The following is a 24,325-nucleotide window of genomic DNA, read 5'->3' as shown; positions in this document are numbered from 1 at the left end:
AAAGGTGAGATGTCGGATCCTACACGAACATCACTACCATAGGCAAAACAACACCTTAGATCTTTTCCACCAAGAATGGAATCCACGGAATCAACTCCTGGCTGAGCAGGGCGACTGCATTATAATCCAATTTCCAGCATAGAAGTGACACCTTTACCCCCCCCCCCCAAAAAAAAAAAGAAAGGGGGAAGAAAGAAGGATTGTTGTGCTTAACAGTGCGAAAGTTAATCAGCTGGCACTCTCATGTTAATAGATAATATTGTGCAATAGTAACTTCTATGTTCTTCCACATTTATGTTCTTATGTTAAAACAAGATCATGTTATCATGTTAAAATAACTCTTAATGGATTTAATTTATTTAAAAAAAAAAATGTAATTAGCCTTATAAGTGACTTCGATGTAACATACCTCAACAAGAGTATGTAACCTCTCTGTCTGACTGCAGAGAACCAAAAACCGGTTAATCCTGTATATAAGATTGTTATGTTTACAATAAAAAAAAAAAAAAAAAAAAAAAAATATCTATCTATCTATCTATCTATCTATCTATCTATCTATCTATCTATCTATCTATCTATCTATCTCTCCATTTCTTAAATAAAGCAACATGCCTCCTAAATTCGATCCTACTGAAATTAAAGTTGTTTATCTGAGGGTTGTAGGTGGTGAAGTTGGTACCACTTCCTCTCTTGCACCAAAGGTTGGACCTCTTGGCTTGTCTCCAAAGAAGGTTGGTGATGACATTGCTAAAGCAACAGCTGACTGGAAGGGTCTAAAGATTACTGTTAAGCTAATTATACAGAACAGACAAGCACAAATTGAAGTTGTGCCAAGTGCTGCTTCACTTATTATTCGAGCATTGAAGGAGCCTCCTAGGGATAGGAAAAAAGTAAAGCATGTAAAACACAGTGGCAATTTGTCATTTGATGATATCATCACCATTGCTCGAACTATGAGAGCTCGTTCCATGGCTCGTAGGTTAGAAGGGACAGTGAAAGAAATTCTTGGAACTTGCCAATCTGTTGGCTGTACCATAGATGGATGCCATCCACATGATGTAATAGATAAAATTAATGACGGAGAACTAGAAGTTCCAGATGAATGAAGATACTGAAATAAAATTCAGTGATTTAATAAAAAAAAAAAAAAAAAAAAAAAAAAATATCTATCTATCTCTCCCTTCCATCTGATTCAGTCACGTGATGAGTCACGGAGAAATAATGCAGCCGGCATGCCACTTCTCTGCTGCGTCCCTATTGAAGGTACTCCGTGTGTGTTCACGGGGCCGGTTTGCCTGCTAGCGGGATGAAAAACCCCCACCTAAACTGGGGGAAAAAACCTTCTATTGGCCTGTTTATATAGGACTCTCCTTCCCCTGGCATATGGTTGCGAAGCGCACAGCCACTAGGCTAACCGCGCGGATAAGTTCAACATTATCATAGTGTATCCATTCCATTTTTCACATTCAGCCATAAAATTATTATAAAATATTTTATATCAAGGTTATCTTATCAAGGTTATGCAACAGCTGTTGAACCTCATTAATAATAATAATAATAATAATAATAATAATAATAATAATAATAATAATAATAATAATAATAATAATAATAAACTATGCATATTTATAATTCTGAATAAATTATGTCTAAATTTTGTTCGTCAAATTTCATGTTATTATATATATTTTATATATTTCCTGTAAAAAATAATAAAATAAATCAACCCTTTATGACAGCGCAGATGAAGAACTAGTCTTAAAGTGCAGATCAAATGGTAACAAAAAGAGCCCCGAAAAAACAGATTATTTAATAACATTTAATAAAGATTGAGATGCAGCGCTTCTATTTGTGTATCACAAATTACTGCTTCTGTTATTAAAAACAAAAAACGTATAAAATGTAATAAATAAAATATAAAATACCACAACAATGAAATTCGCTGATATCTATTACATGTTTCAATATCATCAAATTCACAAAAAAAAACTTTTTTTTAAAATTTATCTTTCATGCAGCTGATTAATCGCTTTCATGTACGCATGCGTGTGAGCTTGCGTCTAAAACGTAACTAGATAAATAAATACCATTTTGTAAAATGCATGGGAATTGCCTAACAGCGCACACGTATGTTTATACAGAACACAGCTGACAGATACTTAGCATAAAGGAAGAATTAAGACAGAAAAACATGAATAGGAGAATACTACGAGGAAAACTGTTAAGGAAAAAATTTAATAATAATCGGGATACGTTGAAGGCCATCCTGTTCTCAAAACCGCAATTGTTTCGACGTATTGGTGACAGCAGAAGTACTGTTTATAATTCGAGACGGGGCACCTGTTAAATAAGAAAACATTAAAGGTAAGCCGTTTAATCTCTTTAAAGTACATTTGTATTATTAAGTGAAATTTGTTAGAAATTTATATCGTATAAATCAATCAGAACTTAAGTATGATTGTTTTAGTAAACAATACTAAAAGATGGGAGGTCGATATTATTCACAAATATACAAGCGTAGCGTTTGCCTAAAAGTGTCCAAAGCCTCGTAAACAAGTCCATGAGAAACTACCAAGGCTACAGATATATATTTCCTTTTAAATTATTACTTATCTGTAAACAAATAAAACAGCAATCTATTCATCTCTTCTCTAAAAGTTAAATGAACTTATTTAAATGCAATCAAAAAAGTATTACAACTGGGTGGTAAGAAATAAGCTAAATGAATATTTTTCCTCCTTCGCCAAACCCCACATCATTATACACGAGTGCCAACAACATATTTTAGGTGAGGCCCTCTGGAAGGACGTTTTGCCTTTGGCCATGTAGCACGTTCAGAGTTTGCGATGTCGCAAAAATTTTTTCTTTGTTTGAAAGCACTCTTAGATGAAAGTGAGTTAGATAGTCTATATATATATATGGTTAAATCTAGGTAATATACTTAACTCGTGCATGTGTTATAAACTCTTTAACCGCACGAATGAAAGTGTCTAAGTAGTATTGCCTAAAGGAATTAAACATCTAACTTAGAGTTTTCACTTGAAGTTTTAAGGTCAAAGGAGAACTTACCTCGCTAAACACGGAGTTCGGTTAACAACCTTGGACTCAATTCTTGCCGGTGTGAACCACGTGATTCAATATACCACGTGGCATCTCATTAAGTTTGAAAACGAAAGCGATATTTTTGTGTTCAAATTTCTAAAACTGCACGATTATTCCTTGAAACAGTGATATTAAAAGGTCATCACTAGAAAGAGTATTTACTGATATGAGCATAAACGAAAGTGAAATGTAGTTAAACGTTATAATGTTACAGCTCTTTCCTTGTTGACACAGATATTATGTATTCTGAGAATTGGTTAGTGTCATCAAGGCATTAGGTAAGTAGTACATCCTTTGTTTCTTTTAGTGTGTGCATAAGATGAATGAAAGGCTTAAGGGGAAAAGCTGTGATAATGTGACACATTTTGCTGCCCTGTTTCGGTGGTACCTAAGCAACATTTTCAAGGAAAAGTGGCGCATGACACAAATAAAGTTGGGCGCAACCAATAGCATTAAATGTATGATGAAACTAAACTCTTAGAATTAAATAAGCTCATAATGGTAGCTAGAAGCAATTCCCAGTGTGTGTGTGTGTGTGTGTGTGTGTGTGTGTGTGTGTGTGTGTGTGTGTGTGTGTGTGTGTGTGTGTGTGTGTGTGTGTGTGTGTGTGTGTGTGTGTGTGTGTGTGTGTGTGTGTGTGTGTGTGTGTGTGTGTGTGTTTTGCATTTTCCTCCTAATAGTAATCCTACCAGGAGGTAATTTATTACTACATGCTCCATTGCATGCAATGCATATATTACATGTAGCTTCCAAGTACTGATTAACATTTACATTTCCAATTTTGTATCCGTATTCATATTTACATTTATATTTTTACATCTATATGTACATATTCTTCTACTTTTACATCCATATTTATATTTTTATATATACACTATATAATTCATACAGAATCAGTAATTTATGTTACTTTACAACGACTGGTAGTTAATCTTTTTGGCAAATTTAATTAGTTCTGAGTAATACTTTTTCGATAGGTCTCTGTTTTGACACTGGCCACTTGTCTCCAGAAGTAATGGCGTGTTGCATTAGGGGCATCCGTATGGAGTCCAGTAGCTGACAGTTTTAAAGTATGTGGTCAAGAGTCTGTTGAAGTTGTGAACTACAAATACATGATGATGATGATTCCAGGATATGGAATCTGTGTAAGTAGTGTCTTAGTTTTCCATGTCCCGTTAGTAGCGTGGTTTAAACCTAAAGAAATGGCGTGTTTTTTCAGCCGGAGGCTGCTTCTGATGCTAGGAAATAATTATTTTGTTGATGATCCGTTTTTTGATGTTTTCCATTCTTCTTCTTCTTCCCACAAGTCTAGGCTTTTTTCTTCTGCAAGTGTTTTTATAGCAGATTTCAAGTACTTTGGGTAACTTGTTTCTAGCCGTTTGTTTCTTGCCGCTTCTTTAGCTAACTGATCCACTTTCTCGTTTCTTGCAACCCCAGTATGTGCGTTCACCCAGCAGAACTTGATTACCCATCCCGATAGAGTGAGATTCCAAACCAGCTTTCTTGTCTGTTATATTAACGCTATATGGTTGTTCTGGTTTTTATGCCGTCTATAGTGATTCTGCTGTCACTGTAAATTGTTGCTGTCTTTTGATCAGAGGTGTGACTTCTAATTCCTGGAGATATATAAGTTAATGAAGTATAGCAAGTTGTTCTGTTTGGTTGTTGGAACAGAGAGGATGTAGTCTTTTGAGCAGCGTTCTTGTATAATGGACTGCCTGTTATATGCAACGAAAGAACAGCCGACATTCCCTCCAGTTTTGCTTCCGTCAGTGTATATATATATGGAATTCGTCACTTTCAGAGTTTTCCTTCTCCTTAATATTTGTTTTCTTTGCTGGGTGAAGCCACTTACTGTAGTGAAGCGGACGTTCGTAGCAATTTGGATCAATGTTAGAATTTTCGTTATATCTTCCAGAAGTGACTTCGTATATTAGAGATAATTCTTGTATTTTAAGGCAGATCGGTGTTAGAGCTGCGATAACACAAGCTGCCTCTAAAGATATTGTCGTGTATCCTTTAATTATACGTATAGTTATAAGGCGTTGAACTCTGTTTATCTTTTGTCGATTTTTTTTTTTTTTTTTTTTGATTTTAGTGAATCTTTCCAGGCAGGTGCAGCATAAGATATCAGTGGTAGTATAGCTCCTGTATATATCGTTTTCAGCGCTTGTTGGCCTAATCCCCACTTAATCCTTGCCGATAGGTGTGTGTGTGTGTGTGTGTGTGTGTGTGTGTGTGTGTGTGTGTGTGTGTGTGTGTGTGTGTGTGTGTGTGTGTGTGTGTGTGTGTGTGTGTGTGTGTGTGTGTGTGTGTGTGTCGCCACTTTAAATCGAAATTTTAAAACTTTTATTTATCTTTCTTTCTTTTTTCCTTTTTTTTTGGAGGGGGGGGAACAGTTTACAATCCAACAAAAAACGCATCCACCCAAAGGAAAACAAAAGCGAAACATAACCGTTAACGTGTAGCTTACGTAAGTCCCACTTTTTATGATGATTTTGACACATTTACAGTAAACCATAGAAATAACTTAACAATGGAGGTTACTTTTAAGAAATACCGGAAAATTAATTAATTTTTAGAAGTAACTAAGGAAGGTTAATGGAGTGCGCAGGATGAACAAACGCAAAGAATAACAATAAATGACTAGTGTAAAATAAGCATCATACTCTAATTGAATGAACATCGCGACGTAACAACAATCTCTCTCTCTCTCTCTCTCGATATCAGGATTTATTAGGCAAAACGCATCCTTTTTGTTTTTTTAAGTGCCCGAATGAGGCCTTTCCTTAATGTCGGATATACAAGTGAGTTTTTGCAATGGTAATTCGTGATCATTTCAAATGTAACCTCTTAAATTTAACGATTTTCGTTAAAACATTGTAATGTCCATTACAGCCATTATCTAACTGACTAGCTACGTAATGCTCCAATAACTTCCCATTAATAATAATATAGCCTTATGTCGAAAACGCAAACAACATCGTTCTGCTGAGAAAGCTCTAACGTACGCATGCGCAGATCACCTAAATCGTTAGCTACGCATTAAAAAATACCATATACTAATGTCTCAAATCGAATAATTTTCTGAACTCATCACTTTGCTGTGAAGAACATCCAAAAATCTCGTTCTCAGAAATGAAATAAATGCTCACCTAATCGAGAATAAATTCATTCGTATTTTAATTCTCTCAGAGGAATTTAAGAAACAGGTTTCATATGAAAATCACATGATCTTCACAACTAGAATTAAATCATTCTCTTACGACACATATTGAGGAAATAATGTTTAAAAGATTTCATTATTTTGGTTTAATAAGTCTATAAATAATTTATTTTCCTAGGAATGCTGACACACGCAAGTTATTCTGGAGAAAGATTTTGCTTTTCGATCTTCTGTTTTATATTCTACTTTCTAATTGAAAATCCACGTGTAAGAATAACTGCTTCTTTTTTTAACAATGTTGCTTTATTACCAGTTGTAAAACCAGGATCGTCTGATAATATTTAGCCCAAGATATAAAAAATGAAAATCGGCAAGATTTTGGTTTCATGTATTTTCGTATACACAAGCAAATCGCTAGGGATTATTTGTTTCGTATTTTTATCAATTTTATACATTTTTTGTAATTTTTTTACATAGTTTTTTTTACATTAGATTTGATGCTGTGAATCATTGATAGAAACATTTCATTCTGCGTCCCAAAGATGCTCACATAGAACTAACATCCGATGATTGAAAAATGGATTATCCTGAATGGATCAGGATAATCCATTCAGGAAATTCACGCTCATGTTGCTAACGTTTTCGAGATGCTTTGAGTCACGTGATATAACACCTTATCATTTGTTTTAACGTGTTCGTCACATTCAAGGCTAAAGGGCAAACCGTGATTACCCTGTTGGTATTAAGGGTCACAAGAAAAGCCACGAATGTGTTCAGATCTACACTCCACCTTCTCAGCTTTGAACTGTAGTGAATAAGCGTGATGGATATATTTCTTTGTGTTGCTGACACTCTTGTCGTTCGTTCTGTTTGCATGAATAACAGAACCGGAAATGGATTGCTCCAAGCAATCCTTCTCAAACTCGGGTGATAGTCTTTCACCCATCTTTGCTGTGCTTGCTGTTTTTGTTAAAAAGACATGATGCCTTCAATAGTCGTATACCAATGTAACCCATTTAAGACAGTATGCAATGTAGGAGTCTATCAGATGCTTTCCTTGGCAACCCTTGGATACCAAGCCGTTATTGTGAGGATTTGGGCAATTTTACAGCTATTGAAGTTTACGATGCATCTTGTATGGATCAAATATTTCAACCACATGCCAACGTTCTTGAGTGTTTCTATTTGTTGTCAGACTATTCTCAGCATACTCGAGCCAAATGCTTAAGCTTCCTAATAGGGAAAAGTTTGGCTTCTACTAACATCTTCCGTTCTAAATGGCGTTACTTGCACATGTTACTTATAGATTCGATTTAGCAAGGGAACATTTTTCATATTTTGGCCACTCAATGCATGCCGTGAAGCTTAATAATCTTTCGATAGTGCGTGTCACTCCAGATCAGAACTCAAAACATAACGTTCAGAAACAAGCACTTCGAATATTCTTGGCACCTGAACAAGTATTTTGTTGGTGAAGACTACACTACGTTTCTCTTCAAGACAATTTTTTTTTCCTTCTTCAAGAAAGGTTAAGTTACCAATTCTAAACCAGAAAATAATCCACATGATCGTCCTTAGTTTGATTTTCTTAACCATCTCCTTTCTTTAAAACCGAAATGGAATCAACTTTGTACAATATAGAAGATGGCCGGCCTGACTGGCGGAGTGGTTAGTGTATCCGCTCTCCAGCCCAAATCTGCGGGTTCGAACCCGCCATGGGCATGGATGTTGGTGATTGTGGAAATACTTGTGGTCTGCGGTAGATGCCGTTGGTGGAGATGATGAAGGTAGTTGTGGTTGGTGGAGTGGTGGAGACGGAAACTTGTAGAGTAGATGCCCTCCCTCGATGAGTCTTTGGACTCCCTGGAGGTGTTACGTAATAATAATAATAATAATAATAATAATAATAATAATAATAATAATAATAATAATAATAATAATAATAATAATAATAATAATAATAATAATAATGTGCTAATTCTCAGTGTTTAGTTTATTTCAACTTCACAATTTTGTTTCTTCCACAGGATATTTCATCGCTTTTAGATAAACTGAAGACGTAATCAAACTGAAGAATATGAAGACATCACGAGGAATTAAACACTGCATTATGAAGAGACCATATTTGATTTTAAGTGCACTCACTGTGTTGTATTTCTCTCACCAGGTCATATCGGAAGCAATACAGTCCGATGGCCTCATTGTGCAGACCACTAAAGGACCAGTTAAAGGAAAATTCATAAACATTACAAAAAAGAAATCGGTAGAAGTTTATTTTGGAATTCCTTATGCCAAGCCTCCCTTGGAAAGGAATCGTTTCCGTACACCAGAAGAGGTTGAGGAATGGACGAATATATTAGATGCTACTAAAAAACCTAACAACTGCATGCAAAAAATATACTTGGGACAAAAGCTGCTGAACAGGCTTCAAAGAATTGCTTTACCGGGCAAAGACAGTGAAGACTGTTTAAAATTAAATGTGTGGAGACCCCATCCACCACCGCAAAATGCATCAGTGCTCGTATGGATACATGGAGGGGCCTTTACTATGACATCATCGGGAATGATTATTTTCGATGCCCAAGGATTAGTGTCTGAAGAAAACGTAATTGTGGTTTCTATGAACTTCCGACTTGGACCTTTTGGATTTCTGTATTTAGATCATCCAGATGCACCAGGAAATGTGGGACTACTAGACCAACTTATGGCTATTCGTTGGGTTAAAGAGAATATTGCACGATTTGGAGGAAATCCTGAAAGTATCACATTGTTTGGACAGAGCTCTGGATCTGCTTGCGTGAGTTTCCATATTTTATCTCCACTAAGTCGAAATCTTTTCAACAGAGGAATTATGCAAAGCGGTACAGCGGTAGCCCAATGGGCTACACACAACAGAACAACGAGTATACATCAAACACTTCGTTTAGCAAAAGCAGTGGGTTGTCCTCATGATCTGGAAGATGTTGATTCTATTTTAGACTGCCTCATTCAGACAGATGCAAAAAAAATTGCTGAAGAAGAACCTAAATTGCGTTTTATGACTGGATCTTCTTTTGTTCCTATGGTAGATGGACATTTTCTTGTAGAAGACCCAGAAGTGTCTCTACAGAAAAAACATTTTATGAACACAAGCATCCTTATAGGGAGTACTTTAAACGATGGGGGTTTAGCTGCTGTGATATATTTACCTGATATATTCACTTTGTCTCAAGACCTTTCCATAACTTATGACCAGTTTTCGTATGCGTTGAAAACATTCTCTCCTTACAAGGATGAGATGTCACAAAAGGCAGTCCTTCAAGAATATACTGACTGGGTAGATTCCGATTATCTTAGTGGAGTAGACCAACTTCTTGCAGACAGGAATATGATTTGTCCTACTCACCAGTTTTCTCAGCATTATGCCGATGCTGGAAACGATGTCTATCTGTACAGATTTGATGGCAAGCCACAAGACATATTTTCTTTCAAGTTTCCAGATTGGATGGGTGCATCTCATGGGGCTGATATCACGTACGTTTTCGGTTCGTTTCTTACCCCTTTGTTCAGCTATTCTACTCCTGATGAAATCCTGCTGTCACGTACAGTAATGAGATATTGGGCCAACTTCGCAAGAACAGGGTAAGTCTCTTTACAATTGCTATTTTTAAATTATATATATTACAATGTAATGGTAGAATCAAAATAAGTTAATTTCACTGTTTTGTTATAGCAAATAAACGATAAAAAACCGGACTTGAAATCATAAGTCATTATGCTGTATAAGTTATAATATATTTATAAAATGTATAAAAATAATTAAGAATAAATTAATAAAAATGAAAAATATACAAACTTTTGAACTCTGAACAAAAGTGGGGATACTCAATGGCCGTAGCTGGAATTATTCAGAATTGTTGAGTCTATAGGGGGAGAGCATAATCCTACAGCAACATCCCTGATGTGGTGGAAAAAGAGTCCTGAAAAAGTTATTTCGAATAAAGAATAATCACCACTAGACTTTCACCCTTATTCTGTGGAAAGCAACTCTACCCTCCTTGAATTACTTCAGCGGTGAATTCACCCTAATTGATTTCTGCATCGGCTTTCGGACAGATAAAACAGAGCCGAGTTCAGGACCTACCAAGAGACTCCTGTTCGAGAGTATTACGTTTACCAGTGCAAATCAATGTTGTTGTTGACATAGTGGATAGAAAATGTGGGATTTCAAAGGTAAGTTTTAATTTCTCGAGTATATCTACAGACTTTCAGACGGGCTTTCTTGAAAATTTGCAGAAGAAATGGAAAGATTCAGAATGGGAGCACCTTAAACTTCTTCGAGCCTTCTTGGAGTTACAGAGACTAGGTAGGATGAAGACGTTTCAGAAGGCAGGGTGGTGAATTAGTTGTTCATTCTGGAGGAAATTCAAAATATCAGAACAGGTGTTCCGGTATTTTGAATTTGAATGTTAGTAAAGAAGAAGCAACCAGAACGCTTCTCAAAGAAAAGTCCATAAACGAAAGGATATTTTTGATTTGCTTTCTTAACGATGGTCCCAAAAATCTGTCAATCACAGCTGGTTTATGGATCACACACAGAGAGATAGATTCGATGAACAAAATAAGGAGATCTATGAACATTTAGGCTACTTTACTGCCTACCAAGGAGCAGGCCCTCTTACTTTTAGAAGACTCCACACGCAGAATGATAGGGCAGGATCGTTAGACCTAAATGCGATGGGTTTGAAAGGGAATGAAACATTGTAGAGAAAAACTACTGGAATTTTTCCAGAATAATAGAGTAATTATTATTAATATATGCTTCTAAAAGTATTTATGATGGACATCTACTGAGGCATTTAAATCAACTGGTGAACTCGCTGGAATGATTGTGTCCTGGCACGATCATTCTAGTGACTATTCTGTAAGGAGTTTACATAGAGAAATCAGGATATATATCAGAAAAAGTAAAAACAGATATTATGTTAAGAAATATGAACATATAGAGTTCAAGATGAAGAGGCATAATTATGATAGAGTGTTTGGGATAGTTTATGATCTTCGAGTTTTGATTGGAAATTTGGCTGACCTAGCAGGCTAGAATAGTTAGTCTATTCGCTCTCCTACTAAAGGCTGTAGGTTCGCCCGCTTGGACCGATTCGTCCTTTGGTAGGCGATGGATTTTGTTACTTATTGTGAGATCACCACCCCACTTTTCGGAGGCTTGAAGACGTTCCATGTATGGCTCCAGATCAGGCTTTCCAGTTGGAGTTAAAATAAATTAAGAACGACAAAAATTACAACAATTATTAAAAATGGAACATCCTTACTCCACTCACAGTATTAATGTACTATAGATGTACAACCTCTCATGGTTGGAAGTCACATGAAATATACGTTGACGTTAAGGAAAGGCTGTAACAATTCCTTCACTGGATTAATTTATTTCAGAGAGAGTAGATGACTTGAATCCAATCCTGGAATGACTAAGATTGCGGTTTTTGAAGGAGGTCCAGTCAGAGAAGGAAAGCAAATAATGGCAATCAAAATATTTGACTATTTAGAAATCATTATCCAGTTCTAGAACTGGTGTTAAGAAGGATTAATAAGTGCAATATTGAGAAACTTAAGTTACGGTGCTGAAAGATAGATCCATCATTTCAGGTAACAAAATGTGAGGTGGACAAATAGGTCCTAAAAAAGTACATTAGGATTTTGACGTTCCACACAGTGATCATCAGATAAATGTGTACATAATACGTACACGAGAAATAATATAAGCCGCAGGAACTTCTCGAAATAGAAGTAATGTAACCTTCGAACACAACGAAGAGGCATCCCCTCTGTGAGATGAATGGATAATGTGTCAGGTATGGGGATGTCTTAGTAAAATCGAAGATTCGGGGAAAGCTCAGTTAAATAAGCCACCGTGGGGAGAGAGAATTCCTGTTGTACATCACAGTGGATTGAAGTAACGTAAGGTCTAAATGCAATTAAGTATGGTAATTGGATCATCAGTGAGGCTAATTAGCAAACATTCAACTAATTTTTGTCATGTACAACTATATTTATGCTGTGTTTTTACTAGAGATTTGAAATTGAGTTTAGATCGGATAGTAGGATAAGCCAAGAGATGCACTTCTCTCTAATAACATCCTGTTAGTCTTTTTCGAATTATTTATCAAAACAGCATGAAATGACCTTGCCGGAAGCCTTTTCCAACCTTGCCTAGATCCGGTCGGTATGTTCACTTAATATTATTCTTTGAGAGCTTCACACGTTTTAAAAAACGATGTAACTTTCCAATGAATATGGTGTTGATCATGCATACGTCCCTGAGGCCATGAGGGCGGTACTTGTTCTCCCAGTTCCTTTGTCTGGTAACTGCTAAACACGTTCTCTGAGTTAACATGATGAAAATGTGCGTTACTTAACAAGGTATGTTGTGTTTATGAAGAAGTATAATTTGTAGGTAGCTTCATCAAGAAGGCAACGTGGTTGAAAAATGCCTTCATATCATTTGTACACGATAACATTTCTTTTCCATTTGAATTTTGTAAGCTCTAAATCTGCAGCGGTGTATTTATGGGCAACATCGTATATGATAAATCGCGAATGTTTCTCTGAATGAATTTATAGGACTTAGTGAAAAGCTTGCAAATCACAACAAAGCCCTGGATTCGAACCCCGTCCAGAAATTTTATTGAAGATAACTGGAGCTTTTCAAATGAAGATGAGTTAGCTGGTCTCAGACAGGGGTAAGAGAATTCCCCTCTTCTGGACAAGTTGATTACATATTTGTAATTAACACTAACTAATGCGCATGCCGAGACAATGAAAAACGCGAAGTGTCAGTTCCTGTGAGTTTCTTGTTAATCTTCCTTACAGCCTCAATCCCGCTCTTCTTAGACCAGTAACACATTATGATGATTCGCTATGACTGTGTAGGATTAGGTAGTCCTTACATTTTGTGCACAGAAGTCCGCAAAATAAAAGAGCCCACAATTTCTCATAATTTTGGAATTAAAAAACGAAATGAATTTAACTATGCTCTTGCTAATGATGTGTGTTTGTGGGACGGATGGAATTTGGGTGTGCCCTACTAGGAAAGAAAAAACAAGCTCCCATGAAGGTGTAGTATTTGCACCAAGAAGAATGCAAACATATATATCATTTATGCAAAGTAGAAGTAAATATACGCGGTTCGACTTAATAACAAATTTGGCCTGTTTACCACAGGAATAATCTGTATAATATACCACATTTCGCAATTGACAATAATGGACTTTTAATTAGCAACCATTCAGTCGTTAAATCGGAACTTCCTTTAGCAAATTATGTGTGGTTCCCAGTAATGCCGCAATTATCGGAGTGTCCTCAAGCAGTGCAAGTGAAAAAACGAAGTAACTCAGGTTCTTCATATGAACTGTATCCAACTTGGCACCCATACAAAACTCAGAAAAATAACAAATTCAAGATTCTAATGATTACTTCAATAGAATTTTGGCAAAATAACATCGCGTGTCACGATGGCTTTTGCCTTTTATATTTTTTTATATTATAAGGCCTTCAGAAATAAAACACATCGAAAATCTATTTAATACGAAGTTAAAAGAGTGTTTTTGCTGTAATGTTATTAAAACATGCCAATTTCGTACAAACTGGAGCATGCGCCGTATGCTGTCACGTTCAGAAGATCTGGTTTCCTCGAGGCTAAACGTCAGCTTGCCAGTTTAACTAGATCGCGCGCACACGTATTTGTTTGTGCTTAATAATGCAGAACAAATATTCATATATTGGACAAGAAAAGGGGAAAAAAACGCAGGTTTTCGTTAAGTACGCCAATCACCTTTACGTTTCACTTGGTATACATTTTTTTTTTTTATATGACTAGCTTTCACGCACACAATCAACATATCAGCACTTACGAGACTAGTGGCTGATGTCAAAACAGACTTATCCAAAACCATTACCCAAAATTAATTTATTTTGCCAATAGGATTAATTTGCAATTGTTGTAACGTAATATAAACAATAATTAACGTTAGGATATACGTGTAAATGAATGTACTTGCAAAACTATATGCAATAATAAATGTTAATGAAAATGTGTAAATAGAATAAAATAAAAATACCTCCTGGCAAAATTACTATCGAGAAAAACATACACAAGCACGCACACATAGACACGGACAGCTTAGATAATAGTTCTATTAGCAAATCGTGTTTCTTAATGTCCTTCAAAGTTTCCCTGTATTTGTAATTAAAATTTAGACGACGACAACATTTCATAGTAATGATTATTTATTGCTTCCAGAAGTGTTCTGTCTCTTGCATCAGTATCATCGAAGTAAGTTACTTGAAGAAATAAAATCTTGATATAATCCTTGATAAAGCATTTAATTGAAAGAAGGAAAATTGAAGAAGTCACAAAACACATAATCATTGTTGTGGGATACTTCAAGTATTTCTAAACACTTTTTTTACCCCCTTCCATCCTTACCAGTATCAGGAGAAATTTGAAGGGTCCCGTAAATTTATTTCTCCGGTTACAGTGAGCTCTCAATTCTCCTGCCATCTTCATTTTATTTTTCTAATGAGATTAGTTGTAAAAATTATTTCATCCTTCACTCCTTGTTCTGCCATGAAGGAAAAATAAATAAATAAATCTTCTAACGCCTTTTATTCTCAATAGGAGGAGATAGAGTTCTTTTAGCAAGAGCTAAGTTTATGAAGATTAGTGGGCTGCCAGTCTCTTCCCTGCAGCCATTATTGATAGTTGAACTCAACTATCAATAAGCAAAACTTTCAGAAGAAAGAATACCACAGACAAGTGTCGTCATCTTGTGGTCTTAACTCCAACAGGTATATATTATATCTGAAATTGTGTGGGTACTACGATCAAGATTTTTTGAGCTCTGAAAGGAAAAATTAACTTTCTTAGAACCGGATGAAGAAAGGCCTACAAAAAAGATCGTCAATTTGAGTAGAATCAAGTCTATATTCGTCTTTCTTCGACGAATCCAACGGTATAGAAGCAAACGCCGTTTTACAGGTACACACATGCCCATGTTTTCAGAGTAAAAGAATAAATTAAGGATACCCTTTGGTTATATTACACTACGCTATATTACACTGTTAATTCACATGAGTGGTGATTACGTCATACAGAAATGTGTTCTGGTTCAAAGCATTTCACTACATAGAGGTTAGGTCCTTGTGCTTTTAATGACAAAGTGGTATCAATACTCTATAAATATCGGGAGTATCATGAGTCCGTGTTGAAATGACTTCAATGCATGGTGGTGATGTCTAGATCGAGAAACTAGATGCAGATCTTCTGTTTATTACTTTTAAATGCTTTACTAATATTAGCATATTAAATATTTTATTTATTTTCTTGTGAAAATGGTTGAATCAGTTTACTCATGATATATAATAATTTTAAAATATTTAGATTTTTTAATTAAAAATATTATCGAACATAATTCAAGGTGCCCTTCTCCGAAAATTTCTCTCACAATTAAATGTTGTATTAAAACTAATCGATATTTAAATTGACTTTTATCGTTTACCTTCTTTCAGAATTTAATTTGCGATATTGTAGCTTTAACTCTTGTCTCGTTGGCTGTTATCCAAATTTAGCGCAAGAGTTCGATTCATTCTTCTTCACGCGATGCGCGTGCACTGTAATGTAAAATCTAGATTATCTTTATAACACTTTTATAACACGTCATGTATTAATCAAAATACAACACTAGATATGAAACACATTTTATTAATAATTTTGAGAATAATATTTATTGAACTTTTCGAAATGGAAGATTTCTTAAATTTTGAAACCGATTTGTTTTCCTTATCGACTAATATTCTGTTGTTGTTTTTTTCCCCTAAATTGCTTTTTTTCCTAGGAATCCAAACATGTCACCAAACGGATCAGAGGTACCCGAGAAATGGCCTGTATATACAAGCAAAAGGAAGGAATTTATAATACTCAACACTCCAGCTCCCTCTATCGGCCGTGGATATCGTGAGAAGAGATGTGCATTCTGGAGAGAATATCTCCCCTCTGTGTCAAAGTGGGCTGGTGAGTAATTTTATGTGCAAAACAATATTTACTGTTCATACTGATTTTACATTAACATCTACATACTATTAAAACATGAGAACATGATAATATAAAACTAGAACAATTAAACTTACACGTATACTAACTACTGAAATAGTAACGCGTAAAAGCTACCTTTTTCATTTATATTATTTATGAATACCTAATTTATGTTATGTATTCATAATATTTTTATATCTAAGTGTTTAATTATTTTTGTTCTAATTTAATTTATTTTACGAGTCATTCTAAATATAACTGAAACCATTTTCAATTCATTGGCCAAGAGTGATAAAGGCTCATTGACGAATGACAGACTTTCAACAGAACAAGCATCATTGCCATGCAATCTTAGCACATTTAGCTGATGCACTCACTGCCCACTCGGACAATAGATTTAGCCCTTTCACTACCTTGAACACTAGGTATCTGCTTCTGACTTCCTTTTTACACAAGACCCTACACAGAGTCCAATGATGACACTTCATTCATTCCCCAGCTTATTAGATTTGCAAGAATATTCGTATACGTCTATCCACTGGACTTCTCTCGTCAACTTGCGTGTCTCAATCATATCATGAACTATGTTAATAATCTATATAAAAAATAAATAACAGAAGACTGGGAACGATCCCGTTTGGTACACTGCTTGTTCAACCTTCATTCTTGAGACTCAATTTCCGATACACAACTAGCGTACTCTATCAACCAACCAACCATACCTGCATGTAGGCTACCAATTGACTATCCAACTCTATCATCAGATTCAACAAAATATTGTCTTTTGGTATTCTGACTAACGCCATCGGAAAATAAAGAAAAATTGATGTATAATCATCTCTCTGGCAAATTCCACCTTGTAATAAACCGTAAGTAGGTTATTGAAATAAAAGCAGAGTTACTGCTTATAATTTGCTACCACGGAAATGGATGATCTCTTGTGCAGTTGGCAGCATTTTTCCTTCGTTCAAAAGAAAAAGACTTTGCCTTTTGCGAGATTCCCGTTAAACAACCAAGTCAAGGATACTGCCAGCTCATTTATTCAGTTCCTAAACTACTTAAAAGTTCAAAAACACTTTATAATACTGAATTGTTAATTTATCTTCTTCCTTCTGTTATTCAACGTCTTTTTCCGACTACCAACATGAAATACGCTGTCAAAATTCTCGTTGAAGGTTTTCAACAATATCTTCTAAACTCCAACTGGGTGCCATTCTGGAAACTAAAGTCAGTCCTTCATAATCACCATTTCTTCTACGCCACAAAAACCACTGATAAATTCTTTAAATTTTCTATGATGCTTCAGGATTCCCAAGGGAGCAACATACTTAGGAAACAACCAGGAAGTTTGGTAAGTATTACATGAGAATAGACCGTACACCAAACAGTTTCTCAGAAAGTGTGGAATTTTTTTCCTAGAAAAAACAACTTACCATGTTTAGAAAATTTTAATTATTATTAACTAAAGTTATTTTAATTATTATTAATTAAAATTATTTTAATTATATATATATATATATATATTTTTTTTTTAATTATATATATATATATATATATATATATATATATGTTAAAGATACCAAGTAATTTTAAACCTGGTTTTACTCCATTTCCCAAGTAAGCAAACAGACTAAAAGTCAAGTTTGCGCCTGCAATTGATGCAAGTCTAACTGATCCCACAGGTAGTGCAGGACCAGGGCAACTCGTGGCAAAGGTGGAACAAGCTCCGATCACTAATCTTAATATTTACCCTTAATGCCAAAACACATCTCCAAGAAGGGGATGTATAATGTTTTGTATTAAAGGCAAGGGGGCCACTACCCAGACCGGTTTCGACCTTTATTGAGGTCTCGTCAGTGGGAGCTAGGCTAGAATTAGAAATACCAAGAATTAGTAGTACAGAGCTTGTAAGTATTTCGCCAAAACAAGTTACCATAAGGTGTTTTAACCTTATTAAATAAGAATCTCTGGAGGAGATATAAATGTAGAAAGTATTTTTACCTTGGTAACTTGTTTTGGCGAAATACTTACAAGCTCTGTACTACTAATTCTTGGTATTTCTAATTCTAGCCTAGCTCCCACTGACGAGACCTCAATAAAGGTCGAAACCGGTCTGGGTAGTGGCCCCCTTGCTTTTAATACAAAACATTATACATCCCCTTCTTGGAGATGTGTTTTGGCATTAAGGGTAAATATTAAGATTAGTGATCGGAGCTTGTTCCACCTTTGCCACGAGTTGCCCTGGTCCTGCACTACCTGTGGGATCAGTTAGACTTGCATCAATTGCAGGCGCAAACTTGACTTTTAGTCTGTTTGCTTACTTGGGAAATGGAGTAAAACCAGGTTTAAAATTACTTGGTATCTTTAACATATTTATACCCAAGGTAAAAATACTTTCTACATATATATATATATATATATATATATATATAATTAAAATTATATATATATAAAATTATATATATATATATATATATATATATATAATTATATAATTAAAATTATATATTCTCTTCTTCCAACAAAATTATATATCCTCTTCTTCCAACAAAGATTTCACTCCATAAAAAACTATGAGCGATCATGCGGAGGATCATTCCACTTATAAACTTTGAGGGGAGGTAGAGAACATCAAAATCAACCATATTCACATAGGAAAGTATGACCGGAAACGCCACTGGAAGGCGGAAGTTCAATAGTACCAAAAAGGGACACAAAGATACAAAATAACACAAGGCAGTAAGTAGTGTAAAAAACTTTATTAGGCCTTAACTGAACAGTTCAATAGTAGTTGGACACATAATATATTAAACGAGGTGCATGTCTTCCATCTCAGTGTTCGTAAAAAGACGCATGTTCTTCGTATGACGTCGAAAGCTTGAATGAGGAAGCCCCAAATGCTCACCTGGAGCGTTGGCGAACAGCGCCACTTTCGGGTAGAGTTTCCGGTCATGCTTTCCTATGTGAATATGGTTGATTTTGATGTTCTCTACCACCCCTCAAAGTTTGTACGTGGAATTTTGAACCACCCTGTATATATATGTATATATATATATCCTCCCCTAATAAGAAAAATAAACTGGCAAGAGAATTTCCTCAAACACCATATGAAAGCAAAGTTAAATTTATGAAAGCTAATTTTTTCCCTATCAGTTCAGCTTTTACATATTAATGGAAGACGGAAAAGATAGTCAAAATGATAAATGCACATAATTACAGTTATCTTTTTGGGTTTCTGCTTAGTGTCACATCATTTTTCCTGAAATTACTTAATTAATCATCTCAATTGGATAAATATCTTGTATTGCATGTATGCAAAATAAGACGCAGCTCTTTTATAAACGCATGCAAATATTTCCTATAATGGCTTCGAGGTAGGCCATGTAGTTGTATGCAATTGGTTCTGTCAAGACCACTTATGTAGACTATATTATCATATAGCGACAATATCCACTTTGTATGGGCGGCATAGATAACAGTGTCTTTTCTCTTCCTTGTATGTGTCCCTGCTCTATTGCTATTTGACTCTTGAAAACTATCAGGACAGCACACTCAAATAGAATGTCACGGCAGATCGCAAAAAGTAAAAAAAAAAATAAAATAAAAATAAATAAATAAACCAATCCCTCAAAATCTTACAAATGTATATCCCAAAACCACTTCGATAATGTTTCTGGTCATCATCTGTTAACTGGGTATCCACAGATGCCGTATGGTCACTCTGATGCTCGGTGATGTGCCACACCAAACCCTGCCATGTAGTCCTGTTGTATGCTTTTCTGGAGGCTTCAACTCTCTGAATATGTCACTCCACACACACACACATATATCATCCATCTATCTCAGTGATAGTCTGGGCCTTCCTCTATTCCCAGGAACTTTACCTTCTATTACTGTTCTGAGAAGCCTTCCTTCCATCCTTTCAATGTGTCCAAAATATTTTAACTTTCTTCTGTTAATATCCTTAAGGAGCCTTAATGTTCTACTACTCCTTTCTAGCATCCATCCATTGGTGATGGATGCTAGAAATGAAGTTAGATATGAGGATATCATATGCCTTTTAGTATATGATATCCTCAACAGCCTTCTGTAACATCACAGCTCAAAAGCAGCTGTCTTTTTCTTATTCGACTTCTTTAGGTCTCACATCCATGAATCGCTGTTGGAAAATCAACTGTTTCCAAAATCGTCATCTTTGTCCCCATAAAGAAAGGTCCATCCTTCCATATTTTAGACAAGTCTCTGACTGTTGTTTTAGCCATTCCTAATCTTCTTCTGGCGTCTTCTAAAACAGCAATTCTTATGGTGTAAACATCAAATTAAATTATGTGAACCATCACCTGAAGATAATCAATCCTGATCTCAAATTTTCCTGTCCTTCACCGAATCCCAGCTTACCGTAAAAACGACTCTCCATTTAACTGTCCAAATTACACTCTGTATGATTCCTGCAGTCAGAAGGGTAGTAATTCTGCTTTTGTGCGGTATGATATTCCTTGGGATTCCTAATTTAAATCTATGTTTGAAACCTTCTGTGTCTTAAGAGTTTCTTGCCTCATTATGTATCCTTTATCCAATGTCTTTATCTCTCCGCCACCCTGAAAATCATTTTGACATCTGTGTCATATTATTTTTTAACTTTAGTGTTTCCAGCAATCGAACAAATCCGATGTTGGATTGCTGGAAACCATCAGTAAATTCATTTTCATTGATGATTTCAATGAACTAACCAAGCTAGATGAGAAGCTGAGGTATTTGCTGTAAGTAATGATCTTAAGCAAATTGTTCAACTACAAACAGAATCCCACACAATCCTCTCCCATCACCCACCACATTTCATTTCAACAGTCTGCCTTTTCAGGCAGACTGTTGAAATGACCTCTCGTTTCATAGTTCAGATCATAATCTCACACAAATTTCATCTGTAGTGCAACGTCATCCACTTAGCCATTCACAAACTTGCATTCTTTGACATACAACATTAATCCGTTCCGTCGTCAGAATATTATTATTTTTCTCTAGATTCAGATATTTGTTGTAATCGTTCATGTGACCAAATTATCAACCTTCGAATCAGAGTCTTCATTCACCACTCTGTTTAAATTTCGGTCTTCAGCCTACTGTCCGAGCCACAGGTTTTCAAGAATTGAGCCAAGATATCCCTTTGACGCCCGTTGTCAAGTACTTTGTTGTATTTTGTTGATAAAGTGTTCTAGGCAACTATCTGCTAGTCAGTAATCATCAACAGTGTTAATCACAAAGGAAAACACAAAGGATCTTTCGGAGTTTAATGAAGTGCTTATGTGGATCCCTTCCGGCTGAAGCCATAATTTTGAAAATATCAGAGTTGACTGGTATCTCAAAAAATAAGAATCCCGGGTGCTTAATCAGTGGAAAAATAACTCGCATTACTTTTCTAAGAGGCGTAAATGTGGTCCTAAGACAGTCTGTCAGGAACGAGATCGCTGTCGTTTGTGAAGGCTTACAGAACGGACAAACAGAACTCCCTGTTTGTCTTGTAAACACAACTCAAGGTTCCTAAGGTGGTGTCATGATGTTAGGCAGGTTCTGTTGGTACAGAACGGGTCCTGTGCTATTGCTTGAAGGTTGGGACGGCATCCTCCAACTAATATTTGAACATTGATGCCAGTCGAGTGCATCCTGCGATGTTTACTTTTTATTCAACAATTGACGGCTGTTTCATTGACTTCAATGTTACTATCCATCGCGCAAGAATTGCTCAACAGTGGTACAGCGAGCATGACAGCGACTTCAACCATTTTCCCTGATCACCACAAAGCCCGGATCTGAACTATTATATATTATACTTCCCAGTATCGAAAGAAGCCTATGTACAATCAAAAAAGTGATACTTATCTAACATCAGTCTATTGGCCTATTGTACTCATCTCAATGCTATCTAAAGTAAAGGAAACGTCATCAACCGTGAACTGTTTCAACACCTAGAGAACTGTCAGTCAGTGATCCACTGCAAATCGCCTTGCCTACATCAGCAACCTCTGGACACGTGCGATGGGAGCAATTTGATAAACCTCAATGTCGCACTCTACATTTCCAAGACATTGGATAAGGTTTGGTATCGAGCTCATCAAATTATGAGAATAACCAGAGTTATTTCTTATACACAAACTTCTCTCAACGAAGACAGAGCATAGGAGGATAGGAGGAATAAGAATTCCTGCTATCCATGAGGACAATCCCTGCAGTGCTGAAAGATCTGAAACTTCAAGATCGTGTAAAATCAGAGCCGAAACTCTGATCATCATACCACCCATGGATGTGGTTTTTATATTATTTTATAATTATTCCACACACACGAGAGGTACAAGAACCTATAGCATATCAGTGGCATGTTTAAGGTGCTGATGAGAGTTGTGAAAGAAGAAATTTATTGACATTCTTCCTAAAGAGTTGTAGAATGAAATTGTTGGGAATCACATTATGCTAGAAGGCAGAGATTCCAGAAGACAGAGATAGATGGAATGAGTTAGCAAGTTATACTCTAAAGGGATGTTGAACTGCTGTTAGGTTTGCCAGTTCACTGGAGGTACTGTAGATGAAACACTGCGTCTGTGAGATAGAGGTTGAAGTGAGCACGTGACAGAAGGGTCATCTATGACCCGAAATGCTCTCCTTTGGACAGCATCAAGAATTTTAATGAAGTTTTAGGTACACCACCCCAAATATGTGAAACCAGTATTCTAAGGATGGGCCGATTTCGGCTTTGTATATGTTGGCAGCTGAGTGAGTGTAAAACAGCTTCTTGAGGAGAAAAAATGCTTAGTTTTTAGAAGCTAATGAAGCTATTAATATGATGTGTTTGTGCCACGAGAGGTTGGAAGTAAATATCGATCCAAGGAGAGATACTTCATACTGTCTTGTGATGTATGTATTAATGAGGATGAGAGAAGGCGAGATGAAATCACTTTTGAGAGAGAAACCACAGGACTGCGTTTTGGCGGCATAGAGGTCACTAGGTTATCCTTTCCTCACTGAAGGATGATCTTGTTTTGAGTAATTCTGATCTGATGTTATCTTAAAATCGTTGTTAAATGTGTGTAAATAAATTCAGCTTTTGGGAGTGACAGATGGATTACTGAACATAAAATATCCGAGGGAAGACGATCTCAAAATAAGACGATGATCAGGAAGAAAGATATATTGATGATATTTTTTTTCGCCATCTCGCCACAGGGTTCGAACAATTTATACACATTTTCGGAAATTAAGTTTTCATTTCCATAATAGTATCAAATTAGTCATTGAATTAGAAAATAAAAGATATTACATTTCCTAGCTAGCTGAGTTACTACAAATACGAAGTGCTACATACTTCATGCAGCTGATGGAACATCTACTCATGCGGTGAAATATTTTTATTAAATATCACGAATTATCATTATCCTGCACTAACTTAACAACGAAGACCAAAATCCCTCTTAATTGGAGACTAAAAGCAGAAAAAAACCTTACTTAATTCTATTCTGAACCCAGGAATCCTCATCATCAGTACTATACGTAAACCTAAGGAGAATATTTCTAAGCATGTGAAATGCAGAACAGCAGATTGAATCTGCTTCAGATATAAACATATCCAGTGTAAATATGATGTTCCTGTATTAGTGAAACTAGAAAACATTTTCGTCTGTCGAACCGAACACAAAGGTTACATAAAGAACTACCATTCATCATAATCTGGCTTTTGCGAACATACACTTCATTCAGAAAACTTCTTCAACTGACACAACATTAAACTATTGAATAATGTTTATAATGCATAAATATTTATTCATCCACTTCTCTTTTTTAATTAAAGTTTGTTTGTTTGTGTTTTCAGAAACATGCCAGAGGAAACAATCTTCAACAAGTGCTAGACAACCTTTGTTTGATTTATTTTTTTATTTGTTCGTGATTTGTATAAAATATTATTATTTCTATTGATTTAATGA

At 35.7% G+C, this 24,325-nt stretch overlaps 1 protein-coding gene and 1 pseudogene across 1 annotated transcript; both read left to right on the top strand.

Moving 5' to 3' along the window:
- The first annotated feature begins 593 nt into the window (after positions 1–593).
- Positions 594–1,145, top strand: LOC150093349 (large ribosomal subunit protein uL11 pseudogene; annotated as a pseudogene).
- Positions 1,146–2,295: 1,150 nt separating this feature from the next.
- Positions 2,296–24,325, top strand: LOC150093348 (acetylcholinesterase-like). Its single transcript, XM_090413950.1, has 4 exons — positions 2,296–2,364; positions 8,296–9,889; positions 16,159–16,334; positions 24,214–24,325. Exons 2-4 carry the CDS (start codon positions 8,346–8,348, stop codon positions 24,315–24,317), a joined length of 1,824 nt encoding a protein of 607 aa, XP_090270076.1. The 5' UTR covers positions 2,296–2,364; positions 8,296–8,345; the 3' UTR covers positions 24,318–24,325.

This window comes from Typopeltis vanoorti, chromosome 24 (genome assembly GCF_054136105.1).
Source record: "Typopeltis vanoorti isolate ZY-2024b chromosome 24, IOZ_Tvanoo_1.0, whole genome shotgun sequence".
NCBI classification, from domain to species: Eukaryota; Metazoa; Arthropoda; class Arachnida; order Uropygi; family Thelyphonidae; genus Typopeltis; species Typopeltis vanoorti.
The sequence above is the reverse complement of the archived record's forward strand: the minus strand, read 5'-3'. Positions and strand labels throughout refer to the sequence as shown.

Bases quoted from the DNA above. Each gene is read 5' to 3' on its own strand.
- LOC150093348 (XM_090413950.1), top strand. From the start codon at position 8,346: ATGAAGACATCACGAGGAATTAAACACTGCATTATGAAGAGACCATAT. The intron at 9,890-16,158 runs GTAAGTCTCTTT...TTTTTTTCCTAG, and splicing joins GCCAACTTCGCAAGAACAGG to GAATCCAAACATGTCACCAA. The intron at 16,335-24,213 runs GTGAGTAATTTT...TTGTGTTTTCAG, and splicing joins CTCTGTGTCAAAGTGGGCTG to AAACATGCCAGAGGAAACAA.